At 39.9% G+C, this 24148-nt stretch overlaps 1 protein-coding gene across 11 annotated transcripts in view; it reads right to left on the reverse strand.

Moving 5' to 3' along the window:
• Positions 1 to 15496, reverse strand: part of abcc9 (ATP-binding cassette, sub-family C (CFTR/MRP), member 9) — a 55218-nt gene extending 39722 nt beyond the window's left edge. For 2 of the 11 annotated variants that reach the window (XM_071502243.1, XM_071502237.1), the window contains exons 1-15: positions 12639 to 13114; positions 10746 to 10931; positions 7917 to 8058; positions 7604 to 7728; positions 6632 to 6798; positions 6370 to 6471; positions 6074 to 6214; positions 5783 to 5980; positions 2623 to 2790; positions 1809 to 1964; positions 1562 to 1696; positions 1248 to 1410; positions 889 to 929; positions 626 to 768; positions 185 to 293 (exon numbers count right to left, since the gene is read on the reverse strand). In XM_071502243.1, the coding sequence (XP_071358344.1) occupies positions 185 to 293; positions 626 to 768; positions 889 to 929; positions 1248 to 1410; positions 1562 to 1696; positions 1809 to 1964; positions 2623 to 2790; positions 5783 to 5980; positions 6074 to 6214; positions 6370 to 6471; positions 6632 to 6798; positions 7604 to 7728; positions 7917 to 8058; positions 10746 to 10893 (1938 nt within the window). In that variant the 5' untranslated portion in view covers positions 10894 to 10931; positions 12639 to 13114. Of the gene's footprint in view, positions 1 to 184; positions 294 to 625; positions 769 to 888; positions 930 to 1247; positions 1411 to 1561; positions 1697 to 1808; positions 1965 to 2622; positions 2791 to 5782; positions 5981 to 6073; positions 6215 to 6369; positions 6472 to 6631; positions 6799 to 7603; positions 7729 to 7916; positions 8059 to 10745; positions 10932 to 12638; positions 13115 to 14965 lie in introns of those variants that run through there. The other 9 variants (XM_071502245.1, XM_071502242.1, XR_011694139.1 and 6 more) reach the window with 8 other exon arrangements.
• Between the last annotated feature and the right edge of the window lie 8652 nt (positions 15497 to 24148).

The following is a 24148-nucleotide window of genomic DNA, read 5'->3' on the forward strand; positions in this document are numbered from 1 at the left end:
CACAGGAACTGTGGAAATTAAAACATTTAAACATAAAACAGCAATAACAGTGAGAATAACACATTGCAATCTTCTAAAATCTCACTTAAATGAGCTCTAAAATGAAAAAGCGATGAGCCATTTGCCCAATAAATGATCATCTATCAGTTTGTTGATTGATCGATCTGGTATCAGGTAGACTCACCGCCCCCAGGTGTTTTTTTCCAGCTTCGAAGGAAACAGATATGTCACCATTTCTCCAGCTGTCGTCTCCAATTTCGTCACTCTGAAGAAACTCGCTGAGCTTCTGGACACTGTAAGAACACACACAAACACACACACACACAAACACACACACACACACACACACACAAACACACACACAGTCCAAGAATAAGTGTGATTGTGACGATACCAATACCCGTACTCTCTCAGGAGTTTCGAGTTTCTTTTCGCTGCTGTCAGGTTTCTTCCATGCTCCTTTAATTAGATTTACCACAGAACCACATCCAGTGTGTGACACAGCATCTCCAGTTAGTCCTCCGTGTTTGGTCCGGTCCAAATCCCCCCTCCCTCCCCAGTGAGAGCCAATCTCTTTACCATAGGAATAAATACGACACAAGACAACAAAGGTCATCACACTCACCTGACCAGAGCCTTCACAGCAAACCGGACCACAGTGGAGAGCAGGAAGAGGGGGGTGACCAGGATGTGGAACAAGGCCAGAGCTGCGAAGGCCTCAGAGGGAGTGGGACCCGTTTTATTGATGAAGTGATGCATCACAAAAGTCTGTGAGACAGGATTTACATTTTACCATCTCTCAGCACCAAAAACAGCACTTCGGCCATTTGAAAGAGTTACACATTCATAAATAAATGTCTTCCCTCTACAGAGGTGAAGTTTTCTTACCGCAAGAACAGCAGCAATGGGAATAGCAGCATTCATGAAAACTGCACAGAGAGAGAACAGGTTTTATTGCAGTGATTTAAACATAGCAGGAGTTTTAGGTGAATTAAATGTTTCACTTTCACAAGAGTATCAACTGGAAAGGTAGTTAAGATCTAATTTAACTTGATTTGAACTTGATTTAAGGTGATTTGAAGCAAGATTTTAGTCTAATTTGTGTTATTTTGTGTTAATTTTGTAATTGTAAATCAATTGTAGGTTTCTTCTTTCATGTTTTAACCAATGACGTAAAAAGTGAGGAGTTCGTGTTCTGCAAATCAACATAATTTAAACCCATGTCATCAATGTTGTTTTCGTCTTACTGGACAAAGACGTGTAGAAAGCGAAGGTCTTGAGGCTGGTGAGCTCTTTGCCTCTGGTCTCCTCCACGCTGTCACAGAAGATGTTCTCCCAGGCGTACAGCTTCAGCAGCTTTATGCCCTTTAGGATCTCTGTGGTCTTCTTCAGTCGATCTGTGGAGTGTTCCTGAAGGAGACGACGGGATGAAAATGATGTGTTAATCTATACCTATATCACAAGACAAGAAAGTTGCCAAGTGATGTAAAATATCATGAAATTTTTCTCAGATCTGCAGGAAATATGTTGTATTTCAAAGCAACATTAGTATAGTGCCTACTAGTGTGCTTTTTTGTGTGTCTGCCAGCTTTGTAGCTATGAGGTATTGGAGCGGAGCCAGCAGGACTATGACAGATGCTCCAACCAGAGCGCTCCAGCCCAGTAAATAGTACAACAGGATCACTCCCATCACAATCTGCAAAGAAAACAGAGAATCATCACCACATCACATTCAAAAATAAACGTGCATATTTGATTTCATGAAATACACTGAAGCCAGTGATGTATGGAGGTCCAGTTTCTCCTACCTGCACCGGCATGGCCCACAGGTTGGGGCAGAGGAAGAGGAACCACATCAGCTGGTTGGTCTCTATGGCTACCAGGTTGTTGATCTGCCCCAGTGTCATCTCCCCCATGGACATGTTGGAGGTGGACAGACGCAGGATTTTGTTGTAAATCATCGCCTGAACAATGAAACAGACACGACAACACAGGATTTTAATAGCTTTTTTATCATTTGATATTTATTAGCACTAGTCATATGCCAATCCAGGCCTGTCACTATGTGTTTTTTCTTTCCACTTTTTTTCCTTTCTTTTCTATGTTGTACCTTTTTCATGTGAAAATTCAATAAAAATAAAACCTGTCCTATGTATTTCTGATATGATGGATAATATGTGTTTTGGCTGAAATATATTCTGGTTGTCAGTGGGGGGATTTGACCTGAGCTGAGTCGAATGCAGCAAACTACACACAGGTTTTCATGGCTATATTCAGTAGTAGCAGTAGTACCAGAGGGTTTAGTGGAGAATTAAAGTCACATGGTCTAAATGCCAGAGGCTTTATCCCACTAAGTGATTCATCTAAATGAATTTATGGTTTACACAATTATATTTTGCAGAAACACTTTTAACTTTTGTTTTGGTGACATTTACCCTCTGAATAGGGAGATTCATGTTGTTTGTGTTCAGAACTGACTGGCTGCTCCCTCAGCATTTAAAATGATCAGGTGGAGACGCCAGCGCAGCTCAGAGATTACTCATGCAGGAACCTTTCAAAGCAACACCTCAGTACAGAAACAAAACGTCTGAACTTAATTTTCCGTGTTGACATTTCACTCACCAGCAGGGCTCCGCGCAGGTTAATGCCGGTTTCTATGGTGACGTAGTACGAGGCCTGCAAGAAGGTCCTCTGCAAGATTAAAGCCAGGAAGAGGAGAACGGCCAGGACTGAGGTGTTCTGCAGCAGCTTCGAGGAATGCATGAAGTGGACGTTAAAGTAGGTCTCCTGCTAATACACACACACACACAGAAAATACATGAAAGTTAAAAACACATGAAGTTCTTCTTTGCAGGTTGCGCACAATAGGGTCAAACTGATTTATTATTTAACCACCGGAACATGAACGTGCATCAGATGTGTCACATCTGTTTTCTCTTCCATGGACAGATTCAACAGAACCAGTGGTTGGTGAATCAACAAGGGCAAATCAATGTTTTTTTGTTTTTTTTTTCCATTCAGCATCAATCAAATATTTCCATATAATATGTTTTAGATTTTAAACTGAAGGTATATGACATGTTTGTGTTTGTCACAAATCTCAGAATACTTATATAGAAATAGAAGAAAAAAAAAACATGAATGACTAAGGAGTTCTCTTTAACAGAATTTTTGATTTCAAAATACAATTAAGCAGAAGATTAATATATATATCACGTTATATGCTTATATTAAAAATTAATATCAGCCATTAAATCATCTGTTTTATATCAGCCATCAAATCATTATCAATATGAGTGATTGGGTGATATAAAAATATACACCATGAGATAATATTCATTGTCTTGCTGTTTATACTGTGGTAGCTACAGTTTCCTCAGTGAGGAACTGATGATGAAGATTGCTGGTAACCCAGCAACTGATTAATGAGCCTCTGATAATGAAGTACGAATGAAGCAGGTGATGTTAGTCAGATAATTCAAGGTCAACTTCACTGCGGCACGAATGCAGAGCTCCATTTCCAATAAACCATTATAGCCATTGTTGCTGATCGATGATGAGTAGAATGGTTTAATGGAAATATTGGATTTTTGATCTGATATTTGTATCAAAGTGATGAAGCACGTGATGACTTGTTAAGTGTTTAATTTGCGGGATTGATTCGATGAGTCAAATATAGATATTCATATTTTATCCATAAACAGTTTTTGAATTGATCTTACAGAAAATTATGTATAAATGAAAATACATGTAAACAGTGATGGGAGGATCCTTGCACTGTGCATGAATATATATGAATTTTTATACATATATATGATGAAAACAGGATGGTATCTCACACACACACACACGGTGGTATCGAAAAGCTCGGCCTGATGCTCAGCAGTCCTTCCCTCTGTATTAACCTGAGACAGAGTGTGAGGTGAGTGGGGAATTTTCCATGTCACTCAGAAATGCAGCCTTGCTCTGCTCTATCTCCGCCGCCCATTACACCCACTTTAACAGGCAGGCACGGACCTGACAACAGCTCACATCAGCTATAACAACATCTAGCCAAATGGACTGAATGAAAATACGCTGTCATTATAAAAGCATCTGTTCTGCCTCTCTCACCAGCCCTGTCTGCATTATGACCTTTGAAGGAGGCTGGCGTGGATCTAAGACAAGTCGATGTTTGTGATCAGCTGTGCCAGCGTCTCTTCTCTCGCCAAATGGACGCCTGTAAAAGTGTCTGCTCTCTCTCTCTCTCTGTTACACCCTCCTTATGGTGCTGTCATGGGCAGATATCAGCGTTTTGTATTATTGTTGGTCCAGCTCGTGTTGATTTATTAAAACTAGTGCAGGTCCTGAAATATCTGGAATGATGAAGTGCAAACTGAAAATGTTGTGCAGATATTCAATGTAGTGCCAAAACAATTAGTTGATTTACTATTATTATGATTATTGATTAAAAGTTTTGAGGTTCACTGTCATGATCGTTAGTCATGAGCTGAGACTGAGAAATAACCAGCAGAGCTCCAATCAAAAATATCAAATTTGGAGATACAGGGTTTTCATTCAACAGCGATGGTGTATATGGAAACTAAAAAAACAAATAATCAATGAAAAGCTGGTAATACACAAGAATTAATTTAAGTCATGATCGCAAACAGTCATTAACAAATCATTTGTGTTATGGACCAATACAATACTACTATAAATTCAAATTGTTTCTAATGTTACGTCGACAAAATCTTCATTTGTTTCGTTGGACTGTTTTATCTATGCGGAGAAATTTGAGTTTTAGACCTGAGATCATGTTTTGGAAAGTGAGGAAATTCTTAGAAAGTGAAAACATTTTTGGAAATTAAACAAATTCTTAGAAAGTGAAAACATTTTTGGAAATTAAACAAATTCTTAAAAAGTGAGGACATTTAGGAAGATAAGAATATTTGTCCTGTTACAGGATTAAAACTTGTTTTAAGGGTTAAAATTAAACTTTACAGCAGTTGAGGGTTAGGGTAAAGGCCGGCGTTCGGCATGTTGTTGTCATGGTTACAGTTGTGGTTTAGGGAATGCACTATGTCCTCACGTGTGTAAAATTACAAATGTGTGTGTGTGTGTGTGTGTGTGTATGCGTAATGTCATTTCAGCACCTGCACATTATGACATTACAAACATATCATCACATCAGATACAGCCTCCTTTTCACACACACACACACACACACACACACACACACACACACACACACACACACACACACACACACTCTGGTGGTGACATGATGACTGCGACCAACGCCTTGGTAACATCACACTGGGAGTGAGTCATTCATCCAGTGAGGATGACCCATGATGCTGCACTAATTTGCACTTAACCTTTAGTAAAATGATGCTGTGTAAACACTCAGCAGAGTGATTTCTCTGAAGGGAAATCGATGACGTTTAATTTTTCACTGTCATCTCTGATCAGCACAGACCTCTCAAACAGCTCCATCAGTTTCTGGACCAGTTTTCAAGTCTGAGCAGTAACTTTATATCTCACAGCTGTCAGGGCCACAGAGGACCTCCAGCAGTGAGCACCCCCACTGTTATTTACCCCTACTGCATATACTGTAGCCACAGCTCTGTAGAGTTCACACAATGCAGGTCAATGCAATCTACCTCCAGCCTTTGATTTGTCTTCTCTTTAAACGCCTTAAAAGCATTTCCACTGCAGCAGGAACCGTCTCAGGTACTGACAAGAGGTCGCGTCAGGTCACAAATAAAAGCAACATGTCCCCCTTCCCACTCATACATACACCCATCGTTTCTTTGCCCGACGTGGCGCCGTCGTCGTCGTCCTTCAGGTACTTCACGATGCCAGAGATGCAGAGCGGCCCGGCGAAGCCCAGCAGGTCTGCCAGGTAGCGGAAGGTGCTGCTGAGCAGGATGGGACGTCCAAACGCTCGATACATGGAGCGCCAGATGGACGGGGCTCGATCTGGGTCCTCCGCTGTCTGTGCAGAGAAAGAGATGATGGAGGTTTGTGCTTCTTCTTATATGTAATATCGCATTGGGGTGAGGTGAGGATAAGGCCTCCATCTGCTCACCCTCTGATCCTCGTAAGCGTCTTTGAGCCGCAGGTAGTTGGTGAGGGCTCTCATGGCGATGGGCAGCTTGCCGATCTTCTTCAGCTCTATGGGTCTTTTATGGGCTCCAATGATGAGAGGATTCATCCACCAATATGTCGCCTACAAATGTGCCAACAATTTGTCACAGCCACGGCCAAAATCTGAGCTGAAAATGAGGCACTTTGCTTTCTAACTCTCTTGTGGTGTAAATATTTGAACTGGGTTATATTCTTTGAGACTAAAATGTTAAAATATGACGGTGTGTTTGTGTCTACCTTGGAAAGAAGGTTGACAAACGGCTGCAGGAAGCGAACCCCCAGATCCTGTAAATCTTCTGGCGGCTTCACCTTCTGAGGATTGGCGAAGAATACGTATTTCTACAGAAAGACACAAGACAACAGAACAAGAATTAACGTATGGACAGTTAACCATGTGTTTGCCTCATATTTAGAACCATAACCACCAAACCACCTAGGAAAACAAGCATCTTCCTGGATTTGACACGTTAACAGTGATTTACTCACTGATATTGCTCACCCTGACTCTTATGACGTTGACCTCCACAGCCATTAGCAGTCCATACAGGATCACTAACAGAGCTGTGATACAGAACCTCAGATGCTGTGGTCCCACTTTGTACTCTGCATACTTCCAGAGCTTAATGGACTTTGTGATGAACGCCAACACCCAGTAAATGAAAAGAACTGTGAGGGAAAAAAAAGTTATACAGTGTAATATCAATAGGCTGTTGCACTGCTGCATTGTAACCTGTTTCAATGATAGATTAAAAGGGAACTCCACTGATTTTACACAGTGATGTCACTTGAGTCAGCATCAGTTACTGCTGAAGACTACAAGCTACAAAAGTGAACTTCATGGTTGTTTCCCTCCACCAATCAGGCAAGGTGCAGGAAACATGGTCACAACCTCCCCTTCTTGAGTTACAGCATTTATAATGGCCAGAGGTGTTTTTGCAGAACATTATGATTTCACAGGGAAGTTGACCGTCAACCTTTTGGATATAAAATGTCATCACTTCATTTTATCATTATAGACATTTGAGTTAAATTGTGTCATAATTAGTGAAATAATTTGTGAGTTATGGCCAAAAACGTGTTTTCTGAGGTCACTGGGACCTTGACCTTTGACCTTGGACCACCAAAATCTAATCAGTTCATCCTTGAGTCCAAATTAATGTTACTACCAAATCTGAATTGGAAATTAGACTTCACTAGCTGCTGTCAAAACTCAGATGAACCATAAGAAATGAAGTTGCATTGTGGGTAATGTTTGTGGCAGATTTTGTTAATGAAGCAGAATGTAAGGAATTAAAAAGATGTTATCTTTTCGATTAAGAACTCATCATGAGTCCAACAGTGTTGGGAGTGCGATGCTAAACTGGTGGAGCACTCTTTAAGAAGCTGGGAGTTGTGTACACAGACAGTTTTTATAGGACAGATAAAAGTTATGAGGATGAACCAGCCCAGTGCCCTCAGTGTCGAGACTTACCAAGCAGCAGTTTGGGGAAGTTGGATGTCTCTATGTTGTGGTAATAAACCACTGATGTTGTTGCTGCTACGAAACCCATGAATGCTGGCATGTAGAGATGGAGGTGATTGGTTCCCATCATCCTACAGTAAAAATACCACATGAACGCAGCATAAAATGAACAGCACACTTTCATTTTTAAAAGTATTTTGTTCATTCTCTTTAACAGCACAAATTTAATTCACTTTCAGTTAACTTTGATAAAGACAACAGAAGCAAAAGCAGCAATTTGTGAGATTAACATATGTGACAAAACTTCCGTCTGAGGTCTCACTTGTTGGAAACGATGCCCTCTGCAAACTCGCAGACGTGGACAAACAGCAGTGAGAAGGTGAGGATCCATCTCAGGTTGTGGCCGGGGAAATGAAGCCATGTGTTGTGATGGATCTGGACCTTAGAGCTTTGACTGCCCCAACCTGATGGACAGACAGAGATAGACAGAGACAGACAGAGAGGGACAGAGAAAAGAGTTATGATGAATCTAAATTTGACTTTGTTGAAAGATTCAACCTGTATGGAGCAGAGAACGGAGGGAACAAGAAGAGACGACGGTACAATCATTGGCTTGTAAACTGGGTTATGAGCTATAAGGGATTTTAAGGCACTACTGTTGTTATAGTATTTTACACTGATTTCTAGTCATGTCACCACAGTGTGAGAATCACACCTCAGATACAAAGCTTCCTCTTGCCTAAAGGTAACAAGCTCAAATGTTTTGTTTGACCAACAGAGCAAAACTAAACTTTAATTTCAAGCAGAAATTATTCACATTTCACTAATTAGAACCATCAACTATTCTGCATTTTTGTTTGAAAATCAACTTAAATGATTTATTGATTATCAAAATCGTTGCTAATTCATTTTCTGTAATTCAGCTAATCAGCTACTCGACTAAACATTACAGCTCTAAATACAATACAAAATCAAAATCAGCAACTCTATAGTAAATATCACTCTAATGCCAATACACTTCATGACAGTAGATGTGTCAGTTTAATCTAACTTTGCTTTATTGGTTAAAATGGGTGATGGTCTGGGAGTCCAGTACCACAGTCCAGTGATGATATACTTTCTTATTAGGTTTGTTTCTACTCTTAACTAAATGGACTGCGGCCATTTGGAGGCTCAGGGGACTAAGACCATAAAAAACCAGAACCAGGAAGCATCAATTAGTGAGTCCTTGGGGAGCAAGCCGAGGGCTTCTGGTCAGAATCATTCCCATAAACTACTATTACTACACACACACACACACAAACACACACACACACACAACAAATAACAAACCATGCATTCAGCAAAAGATATTTTCTGCAAAACAATACAGAAATGACAGAGGAGGATGGAAGTTTTTTCTTAGTATTCCAGAACTCAACTAAATAAAGTAAGTGCTACCCCAACCACTCAATGTACTGTTATATAATCAGTATGTTTTTTTATATTGACTGTGTGTTTACTGCAGTTTAGTTTACTGTTTGTTTTACTGTTTCCTGCAGAAAAAGTCCAGTCGCCAGCTTAATGTTCACACTGGTGGCAAGGAACTGCCTTAAAGTGTGTGTGTGTGTGTGTGTGTGTGTGTGTGTGTGTGTGTGTGTGTGTGTGTGTGTGTGTGTGTGTGTGTTAAGTGTGGGGCTGTGGTGGGGAGGGGAGTGTATCACTGACACATCTGCTGTGGCCGCCAGATGACAGGGAGTCGCAAGGTTTCGTCATCGACGTCTGTGCGACAAAGCTGCTGCTTTCTGATCACTGGGGTCGAGGTTTGACATCATTTTATCAAATCTCAATCCCTTATCAAATTCGTAGAGATTTTTATGTAACCGTGTTAACCATACTGATATATAACAGAGGGCTCAAGTGAAAGCAGAACTTCTGGGTTTTATTCCAGAAGAAAAAAAAGCTCATTCAAAAGCCCATTGACATTTCTAACTATTTTAATACCTAAAAACACAGCCTTGAAACAGGGACTTTCTCAACAGTGTGTCATATGACTCACGTCTTATGTTTAAATAAGTAGCCTTTTGAAAAAATGAACTTTTTTCCAAAAGGATTCCTCTGTGGACAAATCAATAAAGAATTTTATGCTGATGTTGGATTTTAGGATCAATACGATGAAGTCTTTTAATTTGACATGTATTTAACTTGGTGCAATAGCTAAAATGACATTCCCATATGGTCATTTTATCTTAATCGTTAAGCTATGTATTTAAATTGTGATATAAAATGACATAATACCGAGATGGATCGCTCACTCCTGTCATCTACTTATCCATCTATTCAAAACCTCTTATCCTATACAGGGTCACATGGGGCTGCAGTCTATCCCAGCATGCAGTGGGGCTGGTTCACCCTGCTCAGTCACAGTGCACTAGAAAAGCACATCCACTCTTCCCAGTATCCAATAGTCACCTGCACTAACCACACCACAGTGCGTATGAAACAATGAACACAAAGATCAAACAGTGTGTGTGACTGTGCTGCAGTAATCCTCACTGGATTAGTTCTGTCCTGACAGCTGCACCGACTTCTGAGACTCTCCAGCAGAAAAGGTGAAGCTCTAAGAGGCTTAAGCAGGAAACACTTACACATCTGTCAGAATACACATAACACAGGCTGAACCACTTCTGACTCTTTTGTGCACTTAATCTAGATTATTTTGTCCCAAAACACCCATCACTTCAAAACAGTTGAGTGGTCAGCAGAAGAAAAAAAGCTTCTAAAATGTGACGACTTGATGCTTTTCTTTGTCACACGTGACGGTAAACTGAATATATGTAAACAAGACATGTGAAGACATCACCTTGGCCTGAGGAAAAATTATAAAAGGCATTTTTCACTATTCACAGTAATTTTATAGACAAAACGAATAATCAGTTAATTGAAAAAAATGAATGGAAGATTAATCAATGATGAAAATAATTGTCAGCTGCTGCCTTAGTATTAATGTTGCGTTCGTGTGAAGCAGGTAAATGGGATAATACAACTCACTTGATGGTTCAAAACTCATCTGAGTGTTTCATCTACTAAAGACAAGTTCATTTCTCAAGTAACTGATCAGTTAATAGGCTATTTAGTCTTTGTTTTTTTAGGTTTAGTTTTAGTCACCTACCGATGAAGAGGATGGGGAAGGTAATGAAGAGCAGGAAGACATGGGGGACCAGGTTGAGAGCGTCCACGAAGCAGCCATTGTTCAGCACGCCGTTCTCCACGCTATAGGCATTGATACCTTCGTCGCTGCCGCAAAACGACAAGGCCATGCCACCACCCAACTGCTCCACGCAAGCCTCGAGTCAGTCTGTAAAAAAAAAAGATACCAAAATAGATCAACATTAACTGTATTTTATGTGATAAAATCCGATGTTTTTTCTGTGATCTTTAAAGAGTTGTCACTAACGGTGCTTTGGCTTGACCTTTGGAGAATGGATCCAACGTGTTTGAGGTATGTCACACATTCAAGCGCACACAGACGTACACAGAAACACAGGATGGATGTCAGTGTGAAGCATGAGGGCTATTTCAGGGGCACTGCCCACCCACAAGCCCACAAGCTTCTGGTGATTTAGTTTTAAATGAGTTGGTTGTTCATTAATTAACTGTTTAGAGCTTAGAGCTGGCGTCTGCTGCTTCACAGCCCTGAATCCCAGCAGTCCTGATTAAAACTCAAGCAAAATGTAGGTGTTCAATGGGAAACACTGCGGAGGATAACAGGTAATAAGAAACAACGCTTCCCTACAGTGGGATTTTATAACTTTTTACGGGCTAGCAGATTGCCGCAGGAATTTGTGCTAAAACCTGAAAATTAGTTAGCATTTTTGCACTTCCGGTTTCCTCAAGGATTTTTTTTAACAGGTTATTTTTTTTTTGTGAGACGACGTAAATGACTCCTCTGCGGTCAGGACAAGCTCAAGACATTTTCACATTGTTTTCTATGACATAAAATACGGCAGCAAATACCCCCGTCGTGATTTCTTCTTTCTTACTAACTTACTGACGGCTTTTGTAGAAGAGGTCTGAGCTAACTCAAACTACATGTTGGAAGGTTAGCGGTGGTGACGTTAAAGTCCTGCGACAGTGGTGTAGCTCGTTTATAGCTTAACATTAGCCTTTTACTCCTGCCGACTGTATTTAGGCTTCAAAAATCACAAAATTGGTGTTCGTTTGTGAAGATTACCCTGCTGAACAAAACCTGTAAGTATCGTAAACTTTTGTTTGTCACAGAGTAAATTTTCTGCAGAAATCCAAAAGTCAATGTAAAAATCCCATTGACTTTTAATCGAGGGAACCAGGGCGATGCTAACATCCAGGTCAGCCTAAAACAAAGCTCATCGCTGCGGCACTATACAGTGAAGTGGGGCTGTTTGGATCACTTTTTACAGGCTAACATTTCGGCTCCATTCCAAAACAAAAACAAAATCAAAAACAAAAACAAAGATGGCGACCAGAACGGTTGAATCCGGCGGCCATCTTTGTTTGGGTCAATCTGTGCCCGTTGTAATTTGGTGCCACACTGCAGCGTAATCACTAATTTAACACATTGAATATTAAGGCAGGTGGTTAAAGTTAAATTAGTTGACAGTTCTTCTCCAACATGAAACCTTGGCGCCACTGGAATATATTTTAAATGCCAGAAGTAAAGATTTCCCATGTGTAAGTGGTGATTTATGGCGCACACTCATACATCATAAAAACATCAATGTGGAAACTATGAAAAAGAAACATGGCTCCAAATAGGCGGAGCCGTTCGTCTGGACAGCTGACGTCCTAGACACGGTGGTAAAATGTCAAAATGTACGTAAATCAACCTTCAGCTTTTACGAAAAACAACAGCTGCATGAGACTAAAGCCACATTAACCAAGACAAATCATTTCAAAATACAAAGCGCGGCTCCTACTGATACACGAAAGCTAATTCACCGCCGGGGAACTTGAACAGAGTGGTTAAGTTAAGCATGTTGAATGAGAAGGACCACAAGGCTAATATTAACACACCACAGTCTCTTACCTTGGAGAAAAGTAACAATCCTCACTGACAACGTTTCATTCCTGATGCCTGAGTTTTTGTTTTTTTTTTTAGTTTGTTTTTTAAAGTAATTAAACAGACAGTGGGACGGAAAAGAGGAAAAGAAACAATTTAGAGTGAAAGCTGGTGAGAAAAAGTTGATTATTTTTAGCCCCGTAAGAGCATCAGCTGCTCCGCATACTGCCGCCTGTCTCGCTCCGTGGCGTCAAGCTGCACCGAGCACGACACAACGCTTCCGGTAGCCGCCTTCAAAAATAAAAGACCCAATAGCTAAAACATTGAAAAGAGTGAACCCAACTCATTTGTTTTACTGAGAGATTAGGAATAATAACAAAACTAAGAATCAAAACTATATCTTATTCGTGAAAAGACTATAAAATACTCATATGTCTCCAAGGAATAGAAAGACATGCAAACTTTCAAACACCGCATACCACACATATCACAAAGGAACCCACTATTGGGCAAAAAGTTAGCTAGGCCTGTATTAAACCTCCTTTGCTCCTCAGATAGGGTTTATTATTTATATATATATATATATATATATACATATATATATATATATTAAAGTTTCATTTTTAGCTGGCATTAATTAATTATTCAAAATACCATGAAATACTTGCCCTAGAGGTCATCTGAGGGTTTCTGGGCCCCTGAGGACCACGATATTTGTCCACTTTGTCCATTTGGTTATCCAGCCTTGACCTGTGTAGTGATTTATACCCTGGATAGATTCATGCAATAATTTTTTGTCATGTGTTGCGTTATATTTCCATTCATACACTATTTTGTAATTGTTCATTTCTATAAATTATTTACATTTACATACATTTTTTCAGTATTAATCTTTGCAACTATATGTTCATCAATTTCCCAGGAGAACAGTTAAAAAAATTCCCTCTGGTGGCAAAAAGCTGTTTTTATTTTGAAGGTAAAAACTTCGTAAATTCCGGTATAAGTTTAGGTAACTTTAGTGAACTTGATGCAACTTTCCCTCATATCAGATTTCCAAACTGGAACCAGTTTAGAGTTGAGAGCGGGTTTATTATGGACTGCTTCTTCAACAGCCAACTGCATGTCAGTTACAGTCAGTTTACAAACCTGCAACTGAACTAATGTCACCTCATCTGCTTACATTTCTGGCAGAGAGCCCTGTTTGTGAGCTGATAACTTTGCTGGATATGCTTTTAAAAAACATTTGAGGTCTGGAAAATCCGATCAGTTTCCAATCAGCTGTGCTGAGGTTACCAGAATAATTCAAAACATTAGGAAATACATTTTTTTTAAAAGTACGAAATAATATTTATGAAGCCCCAAATTTCCAAGTTAATATATTCTAGTCGTGGATGGTTTTTAACACCTTATATATTATTTAACTGCCCTTATTGCAAAAATAACATTTTTTTTTACATATGCATATGCAATAATATTTACAATGAGTCTCAGAATGTGATTTGAACATGGTGCATGCACAGCAGCCTGCTGGGAAACCATCCCTGATCCGCAGGCTCGCTGAATCTCTGCGGGGACGCGGTCAGCTGAGCCCACTGAAGCGAACAATCCCTTGCTGTCGACTGCATTTACGTAAGATGCACGATCCAGGACAAGGAGATGCAATTCCTGCACGGTGTTATCACAGAAATACCCAGCCGACAGTAAACCAAGCTGGTGCCTTTCTCGTACAGCGCAGCATGATGTGATTCAGTCGGCTCCCTTTCAGACGAACAAAACTCAATTCAGAAATTGAGCCATTTGAAGTTTCTACGCATGTAGTCAAATATGAACGTTGATAAAAACGTGACTTAATGTATTTTTGTAAGTCAGATGGATCCACTCTTATATTCGGCAGGAATAAAAAATAATGTAGGATGATATATCTTCAAAAAACGGCTAATGTTTTGAACTGTCCCGCCTGTAATTCCAACAGCCACCTTCCGCCAAAAGCACGTTAATTCATCGTCAGCCACAAGGGAGCCCAGCGCGAATCAAGGTCATATTTATCATAAATATGTGAATATGGCGGATTATATCAATGCCGAAATAAAGACTTGTCTCCGCTTAATAAACACTTTATATTGAGACCCATGTTAAACCTACACGCTTTTACTTGGAGTCAAGAAAGCTTCAAATGTTAAGATTGTTGAAGTAAGTCTGGTGCAGGCTACACGTCTTTCACATTAAGACAGCACCTACATCTGTCTCTAAACCGCGGACGTCGTGTTACACCAGCCTGAGGATGCTGTCGCCTGGCTGTTAATGACACAGGGATAAAGTGGGAAAGCCCCCCCCCACCACCCCCCAGCACTTACCCGGCCTCTGACGCAGGTTTGTGGGCTCGTACCCAGGTCACAGCGTCCCTTCGCGACTCTGAGCTCCCGTACGCGTCTTACAGCACTGCGGTTTACACTGAAGGTGCGGGGACAGGAAATGCCCATCACACTGACTGCACTGTCCTCTCAGACACGGTATGATGCAGCGCAGTACACACTCACTGCCAGATATGGTGGCAGGCTTTTACTCATGCATTTCTCATAATACATGATAACAAGTAACAGCAAGGGCAAATGTGTCTCACATTAAAGCCATAGATGCTATTTTAGACCTGCAGTAGCTGTGAATGGAGAGTAAAGTGTCATTTCATCAACAACCAGTGCGACTTCTCTGACCTTCTGTTCTGTGTTGGGGTGAAAATCTGTACATGAGATTCGCTGTCTTCTGCACAAGCTGAAGCTAAACTGCACTGCAGGCATGGATTTATATAATAAGCAGTTTAAATAGTATGAAAAGATGTGGGAAAAAATGTGATGCCTGACCCCAGAAATAATGGACAGAAAATCTGGAACCTTTATTTGGCCCTTTCACAAAATTAAAAAAAAAAAATTACAAAAAATTATTTGCATATAGGTTTTTCCAAATTTTATACACGATTTTACTACATACTAAAATGCAAAAAATTATGTAATTATAACTTGCTTCAACAGATTAAGTGTTCATGTTAGAATATTACTAAAAATGTCACTGGAAAATCGTAAAAATCACAATTTTCTTTACCTTGATCCAGTGAGTTGGGAACTATCTGAAGGTGGCCAACCTGGATTGTCCCATGTACTGTGTTTGAATTGTTGTAGTGATAAAGGATCCACCAGGGGTTGGAAGACAAGTATCAGATTGGATACAAGAGGGTTTTGAGTGAAGTTTTTACCATAAGGTGATGCAAGAGGTCTCAGAAATGCTTGTATCAAATTTGATGCATTTGGCATTATAGGGTTAATCAGTGAAAAATAGTTAAAGATGAGTCAGATTGTGAAAAAGCTGAATCAGTGTTTAATATAGAACCTAGACCTGCTTCACTGTCAAAAAAGACATGGGAATCTTACTTTATACAATATGGGATGTTTAAGAATTACATTTTGAATAAAATTCTTTCTTCACTGACGATGTAAATATGTTACAGCAAACATTCACATTAAAGATACACTGATTTTTAACAGTCAGGAAACTGTGTGGTCGAATGGAAATGACTCACAGCGACATGTCACCACATCATCACGTCCGACCTCCACACCAGCCTCTCGTGACTGTACATGTTTACATCACAGCTAGAGACAGTGTGAGGAGATTCCCATCAACCAGTGTTTCCCAAGAAACTGTCAAGGGAAGAGCCTGACCTCTGACCCCTGCACACATGCACACACACACGCACACACGCACAAAGTGCCATATCCCATCATTTTTTATCTTCCCAAGGGTCTGACGAACACTCCCACACCCCCTTTCCTCCAGTGTTTTTACATGCACAGACACACACTCACATACAGTAGAAAAAAAAAACAGACAGCTGTTTAACTTTCACCTCTGACCTTTATGTCACCAGAGGAGGAAGTAGCACTTGTGACCCTTCATCTCAGGAAGACCCACAGTGACACCCGGGGAGATGGAGATTGAATCATCTCTATGAATAAATCAAATAAATATTCAATTCTGGCACAGACGAAGGTGATTGATAAAACATCAGTTTTACCACGTTGTCCAACTGTGAGATGTGTGATGTTCTAATTCCATCACATACGTTAAAATCTGACCTATATCAGTGTTTTGTTTTATTTAGTTTTTTTCTTTTTTTGCTGTGTTTATGTGTGCTGCATCCATGTGATGTTTGTGTGTGTGTGTGTGTGTGTGTGTGTGTGTGTGTGTGTGTGTGTGTGTGTGTGTGTGTGTGTGTGTGCGCTCATACTCCACAGCGTGAGAAAGCCCCCTCCTGAGGGTGGTGTTTGACCGACATGCAGCCCCAGTACAGGAAGTGGGAACCATTCCCCCCTCCAGAACACACTCCCATTTGTACTTGCACCCTTGTGAGGACCTCTGTTGTCATAACGCGTCCTCTGGCCCCTGACTCAAACCTTTCACATCCTGATGCTATGCATAAAACTGACCCTTAGCTCAACATGAACCTGAACCTAATTCTAAGCCGAACCCTATATCAAGTCAAAACCTTAAAACAGCCCTTTGAACACAATATTTCCAAACAAGTTCTCACTTCTCCAAAATACACATTTTTCCAAAATGTTCTAACTTTATAAAAAACCCACCAAATTCTCCAAAAATGTGCCTAGTTTTGAAAAATTATGAACTTCAATGTTGATGTACTCTGATTTCCTAGCGTAGCATCAAATTCTCAAACCACAATGTCAAAGTACTTCCAAGAATGTGTCTTTCCAAAAATTTCCGAAATATTTTTATTTTTCAAAAATGTTTTTACCCTTCAACAATGTCCTCAATTGCCAGAAGGTTCACTTTCCAAAAAGTGTCCTAATTTTCCAAAACATCTTCCCTGTCCAAAACTGTTTTCATTTATCAGAAATGTTCACACTTAACAAAAAATGTCTTCACCATACAAACATCTTGTTCTTTTAAAATGCTCTCTCTTTGTGTAAATATACTCTTCTAATATACAAATTTCCTCACTTTCGTTAATTGTTCTTACTTTGCAAAATGTCAAAACATACGGATTTTTGATTATACTTTCAACTTTGAAAGGAAAAAAATAGTCTCCAAAATATTGTGATTTTCCAAAAATATGACCATTTTCCAAAAAACTTCCAATTATCCAAAAATGTCCGCCACGTTCCAAAATACCCGCAATGTCAAAAAATGTCCTTACTTTCCAAAAATGTCTCTGAAACACTATCATTACCAAAATGTTTTTACTTTTTATAAATGTTTTTACCTTCCAAAAATGTCCCAATTCTCCAAAATCAATTTCCCTGCCTTCATTTACCAGGAATGTTCTCACTTTGCCAAACAGTCTCACTTTCCAAAAACGTCCTCACTATGTAGGTCTAAAACTGGAATTGGTCCTCACAAAGATACAAGAGCACACACACACACACAGATTAGCTATGACTCTGTGCTGCCACCTTTTGGGAACTTGTGGACAGTGATTTTTAAACTGTTGCTGACCTGCTCCTGCAGCATCAAAGCAATAAATCAAACTTTTAAAAAACTGAAACATTAATGAACTCAGAAGCTACTGAGTAAAATTCAGTCATCTTGCTTTGAAGTTTCCATCACATCCTCCACCGGCCCAGAGATGACAGAGCATCGTTTTCTCTGACGCTTGAAGGTTATCAGACAGACAGCAGAGATAGCAGGCGTTGGGAAACGTTGATTACACATTCAGAACGTTTTTATTGGATTGTTCTGCTAGGTGAAGCCTGTTATTCAGCAGCAGCCAGCCGTTCAAAGTCTATAATGAGAGGATGCCAATCTGGGCGCGACGGGATTCCTGCAGATTAAAGGAAATTAGTTCCATTTTTAATCATTATCACAAACAGATGTGACAGAGGCGGGCTTGATGAGAGAGGAGGAAAAAAGACAAAACAAAGTGTGTGACAGCTGCAAGGCTGCTGGGGGGGGGGGGTTACAGACCAGAAAGATCCTGTCAATCCAAACTGCTTTAGATATCAGGGATGTGGTGAAGGTGAAGCAGAAATTACCCACCTACTCACCTGTGGAGTCAAATTCACTGAATGCATCATGGTGAGATGAAAATACTGTAAGTGACAAGAGGATAATTTCACAAACATAAATATATGTTTTTCTTGGATGTTTCTCTTAGTTACTTCTCTCTTGTCTCACTGCTGCTTAACAGAATTACACACTTAAATGCTTCGAGTCACACGTCTGATATGCGTCAGTCAAAACTAATTTGGGTTGTCAGAATTTATTTGCATCAAAATCACTATTGTTTTCCCAGTCTGATGCTTATTGTACAAATCCTGCATCAAAGTTTGCTTGATTTCAAGCTCCCTCCAATCGTCTTTTCCTTTCTTTTTGTATTTATAGGGCTTCTGTGGGCAATTGTGAGCCCCCACAGTGAAATAATACCATCAAGTGATCATATAGAGCAAAAGGAAGTTTAAACTGTGACCAACTGTGTCCAATCAGTGGTTTATGGCAGTAATGTGATTACTTCCTGGGGGAAATTATGAATTCAGCACCTATATGTCCATATGCTTTTGGCCATACAGTGAACTAACATTTGTTAAACCCACCAGACTTTACCTGTCTCTGTGATATGGGAAAGCTGCTTCTCAAGGAAAATGTATCTGGATTCATTGCAAATATGTATTTTCTGGTTTTGTCGATGGATTGTGTGTTAGTCCAGAGAGAGACGGGAATCAGACCCACACACAACAACTGATGCAGAGCTTTGTTCACAGCTTGTCAGCCATTGTTAATGTTAGAGACGGACTGGTCTTGTCCTCACCATCTGTTTCACACCACAGAGTTTGTATAAAAGCAAACCTTAAGCATTAGAGATGTAGTTTAGATTTGTAGAGGAAGGCCTCCTCTGCATTGTCTCTATGCAGTTTTTACTTACTACTTACTCTACTACTGACTACAGCTTACATGTCTTTATACATCTGTATAGTTCATTAAATTTAAAACTTAAAAATAAAATATAAAAAAGTGTAATCCAGGATTAGTTGCACTATAGCCTCTGTAAAAATCTCAGGTGATAATTAGTTTAGTTACTATCTTCTATTTCCATATATCTGTGCTTACTACCAATTTCAATTTATACTTATGAAAAGGTTTTCTTTTTCTTCTCTGGCCCGTTTGAGTGACGACACTTTGGCCACTAGGAGGTGACCTTGCCTTATATTTGTTAAGTGTAAAAACAGTGGAGCACGGTTTGAAGTTTATTTGCATTTGAGTTCTCAGATCTGAAGATTTTCCATTGAAGGTATCCTTCTCTGTTCAGTGCCTATAACACTCACAGGCATAATGTTCTATTTTTTGTTTTTTTATTGATCTGAAATATGAAATGCATCACTTTAGATGCAACTCTGGAGTTTGTTGAATTCATTGGAAGATTTGCTTTGGAAAGTAAACAAACACTGCTCTGTCTTTCTGTTTCTGTGCTGTGGAACACCTTCCTTTTGATTGATGGCTTCAGTGTGTTTATCCTGAACAACTCAAAGCACAGGTCACAGATGACAGCAACATCCACATATACTGTAATATCATATGTGAAGGTATTCATTTCTGTGGGTAACACTGCTGAGCACGCTTCTTGGTTTTCAGCAAAATTGGCGGCAGCCTTGGGCAAAAATCCAGATAGGACACTCTGCGTTCACACTGGCATGTGGTGTTCAGGTCAGCCTTCATCAAGGACAGGGGGGCGTTGGGAGCAGTTTGGATACGGGTCCAAAGCTCTAATCTGCTTTGTACCTGTATCCAAACTTCAGTCACAGTTAGAGCCAGAGAACTGACAAAAATCCAAAAGTAAAAGAGAAGAATCACAACATTTAGTATATTTTATGTAGATTTGAGCTCAACAATAACCTCACCCTGACTTTAAGAAAAAAAAAAAATGTTTAAAATTCAAGCTGCGTTAGAAGTGAAAAACATTCATTTTTGCCAGAGGCACGGTAAAACTCCTCAGCATCAATTATCTAACAAAACATACATGGTACGGGAGACCAAAAGTGCCACAGAATTAATAATGAATCACTTTTAATTATTAAATAATGACTAATTGTACAAAAAATATGTATTAATACATTTGTGCACGTTTCTTTTTATCAATCTATAAAAAAGGCAATAAAAAGGAATTATAATTTCTTTTTACAAATGACATTATCCATCAACAAATAGTTCAGATTAAAAAAGCTGACAAAAGAATGTAAAACAATTAAGTGCATCATTTGAAACTACCTTAATGAATTCATAAATAAATAATGGAAATTAATCTATTTGATAATAGTTAATAATAACTGGATTCACAAATTTAATTAAGAATACAGATTTTAATCAGGCAGGTTTTTCCTTTTCCTATTAGCTATTCAATTTACAGAGTCATGTAGCCTCTCCATGACATTTTGGGCTCTGTGCTGGTAAAACAACTGAAGTTGGTGCAGTTCATCCTGAGGGAACATGAACATCTGAACCAATTTTCAAGGCAATTCATCCAATAGATGTTGTGTTATTTCATTCTAATCTACAAATGTCAGCCTCTAGAGGTCACTAGAGGTCACCAAAATCAGTTGGAGTCGTCCTGTGTGGATCATGAAGAGATTTTTTTATACTAAACTTTCCCACTGTGTTGCTGCGGCCTTTACTGCTGTGACATCTTTGTGTCTGAAGGTCTCTCTGTATTCTGTATATCATAAAGTAATTATAATATGGTACTTCAATCTACTTTCTTTCTCCTCTGGTACTTCATCATGAAATCTTATGTGATTCTGCTCTGAATGATACTTGGGTTGTAAAAAAACAACCCAAAGGATTCGTTCCATACCTACATGCATTATTAAAGCTTCTCTCAAGTCCCTCATTTGTGGTAATATATGGAGGTAACCTTGATTCTGAATTGGCTGCAATTTTTCCAAGAACCCAGAGACACTGTTCTTATTAATATCAAGGGGACTTTGCAGGCTCGACATTCTCCAGTTGGAAAAAGCTTTTGATGGATGGAACCATCCTTCATTGTTCACTTCAGCAGAGAGGCTTGTGTAGTTTGTCGAGTTGGTGCTATTGAAATGCTAATTGTCGAATAGGGACTTTGCTGTGTCATATGACATTCTGTGATTCACCTGTTTGTCTGAACTCGCACTGAGGTGCTGGCTGCTGAGAGGTCTTTGTACGAGCTTTTAGCCTCTTATCGCTCCTCCACCAGCTCTCATTTACTTTGGATTCGTCTACATCTGAGTATGTGTAGGGAAACGTGTATTTCTACATATGTGTGTCTTCGTGAACATATAATATGCAATCAAATAAATAAAGTGCTGGATTTCTTCCATGGCTTTCAGCTGCATCTTGTGGCCTTTATTAGCAGAGGATTTTTCAGATGTTGTTCAGTTTCCATGACAACTGATCAAACTTCATCCACTGATGAAGGATGCAGCTAAAAGCTTATAAAGGACTTAACGTATTCATTTAGAAATATCATTCAAACTACTGTTTAGAAAGTCAGTGATGGACTTTAAAGCTCCATGATCCTGTATGTTTGTGTTTGTTTGACTTCCATACATGACACCCTATAGATGTATATTTTCTTAGTGAGCTTAACTTGTAATTCTTATATAAAAAGCTGAATTTAAAGGTTCCATCCAGTCTAAAGGTAGATGTCCATGTGTTTGTGATTATAAAGCAGGTCTAGGTTCTATATTAATACTGTGAAAGTATCAAAGCCTCAGTCCACAGAGAAATGCACACAGCCTGTATTCAGACACTGAGCCTTAAAACCAGCCGTCAGGACTTCTGGAACTTTGTGATGTCACAACAAAGCAGTCACCGCCCTCAGCCATGTCCCAAGCCCCGCCCACCTGGACCCACCATCCAACCTTGCAGGATTTGGTTTCTCTGAGTGTTTACCTGGAATCTGCTACATCTTTATTAAACCACTCAGAGAACAGTTGCAGTCTCTCCTTTTGATCTTAATCATTTTCTGAGTCATGGAGAGAAACCAAACAACCTTTCTGTCAAAAAGCTATTTTCAAACCACTGACGCTGGAGGGATGTGTCTATTAGTCCAGACCCTTTGTATGTATATAATGCTTTAAATTCAGGTTCAGTATCTTCACATCTGGCTGGGACCTCTTTGAGATCATTTGGGAAGTCCAGTGAAGGTTCAGCATCTGGATATTTTCGTCATGACACATTCAGGATGTAGAAGAAATTTTAATATGAGGACATCAAGTCATCTTTGGGCATCCAGTCTCTGCAGTACCTGTTATAGATACTGGTAAACTACTAGAGATACAGCTTGTAGACAGATGATATATAACCACATCCTGAGAGGTCAAAAAAATACAACAGAGGATTAATTAGCAGGCAGCGTGGAATTAGTGAAGTAACCTGTTTATCAAAAGTTCAGCAAACAAAAAGGCATCCTGAACACAAGACAGCCAAGGTTGATGTTTAGAGGTAACATGGTAAAATATATGAGTCACAACAGCCACAGTCACCTCTTCACACTGAATGTCATTCTCTTGCATTAAAAATGTGCACATTTAAAAATACTCTCAGCTCAAAACACCAGCAGTCAGCAGCTACCGTCCACCCACATCAATTTCAGCCCTCAAACACCAATGTAGGTCCAGCCCCGCGCCGGCTCTCAAAGTGCTTTATTAAATAAATTGCCCATTATTTTAATGCTTCAGTCAAATCCCGGTCTTTGCTGGATCAAAAGATGCAGCGTGGCCTTTATCAGCATAAATTATTCAGTGCATCTCCTGACAGGTGGAGCTGAGGGACAACAAATACGTACATACCTGTCATCCATCTTGTTAAATATGAACAAATCGGCCTTTGTTTACGAGTGGTTCGAGGACCTTGGGCCAGACTTGTGGGGATGTGCTGCTTCCTCCGGCAGAATACTAAAGCAGGATTTTGGGAAGTGTGAACGTGGACACACAGGTGGTGGATTAGCATGGAAACAACGCCAGCAAATACAATCCCTGCCGAGCAAATCAGAGTCACGAAGGCAGGAATATCAGCAGCAACATGCACACACACACACACACACTGTACTTACAATACATGCCCTAACAAAGGCTATATACAGGTCATCAGCCCCATTGCACACACACTCACACACTCACACACACACACTCACACACACACACACACAGTCTTGCCGGCAGTAATCAGAGTGCAGTGTGTTTTTCTCAGCGGTGTAATTCATCAAAGTGACGGCTGCCAATGAGTCTCAGTCAGCCAGACAGCCACAGCTAATCAATCATCAATCTACCTGCGCTTTGTCTCACAGCCTTCTGCAGTCACCATATTTTCAGGACACACGCACACACACACACACACACACAGGGACTCAAACACTCTCTTCACATGTCTTGTAGTTCCTCACAATGTCTAGGTCAACGTGTAGAGCAAGGCACTAACATGCCCTGGGTTCAGGGTTCAACTCCCTGATTAGGCCGCCTTCAGTGAGTAAGTAATCACGCAGCACTTGTTTATTAGCATTA

Source organism: Trachinotus anak, unplaced genomic scaffold, assembly GCF_046630095.1.
Source record: "Trachinotus anak isolate AG129_WGS33_773 ecotype Australia unplaced genomic scaffold, CSIRO_AGI_Tana_v1 ptg000018l, whole genome shotgun sequence".
NCBI classification, from domain to species: domain Eukaryota; kingdom Metazoa; phylum Chordata; class Actinopteri; order Carangiformes; family Carangidae; genus Trachinotus; species Trachinotus anak.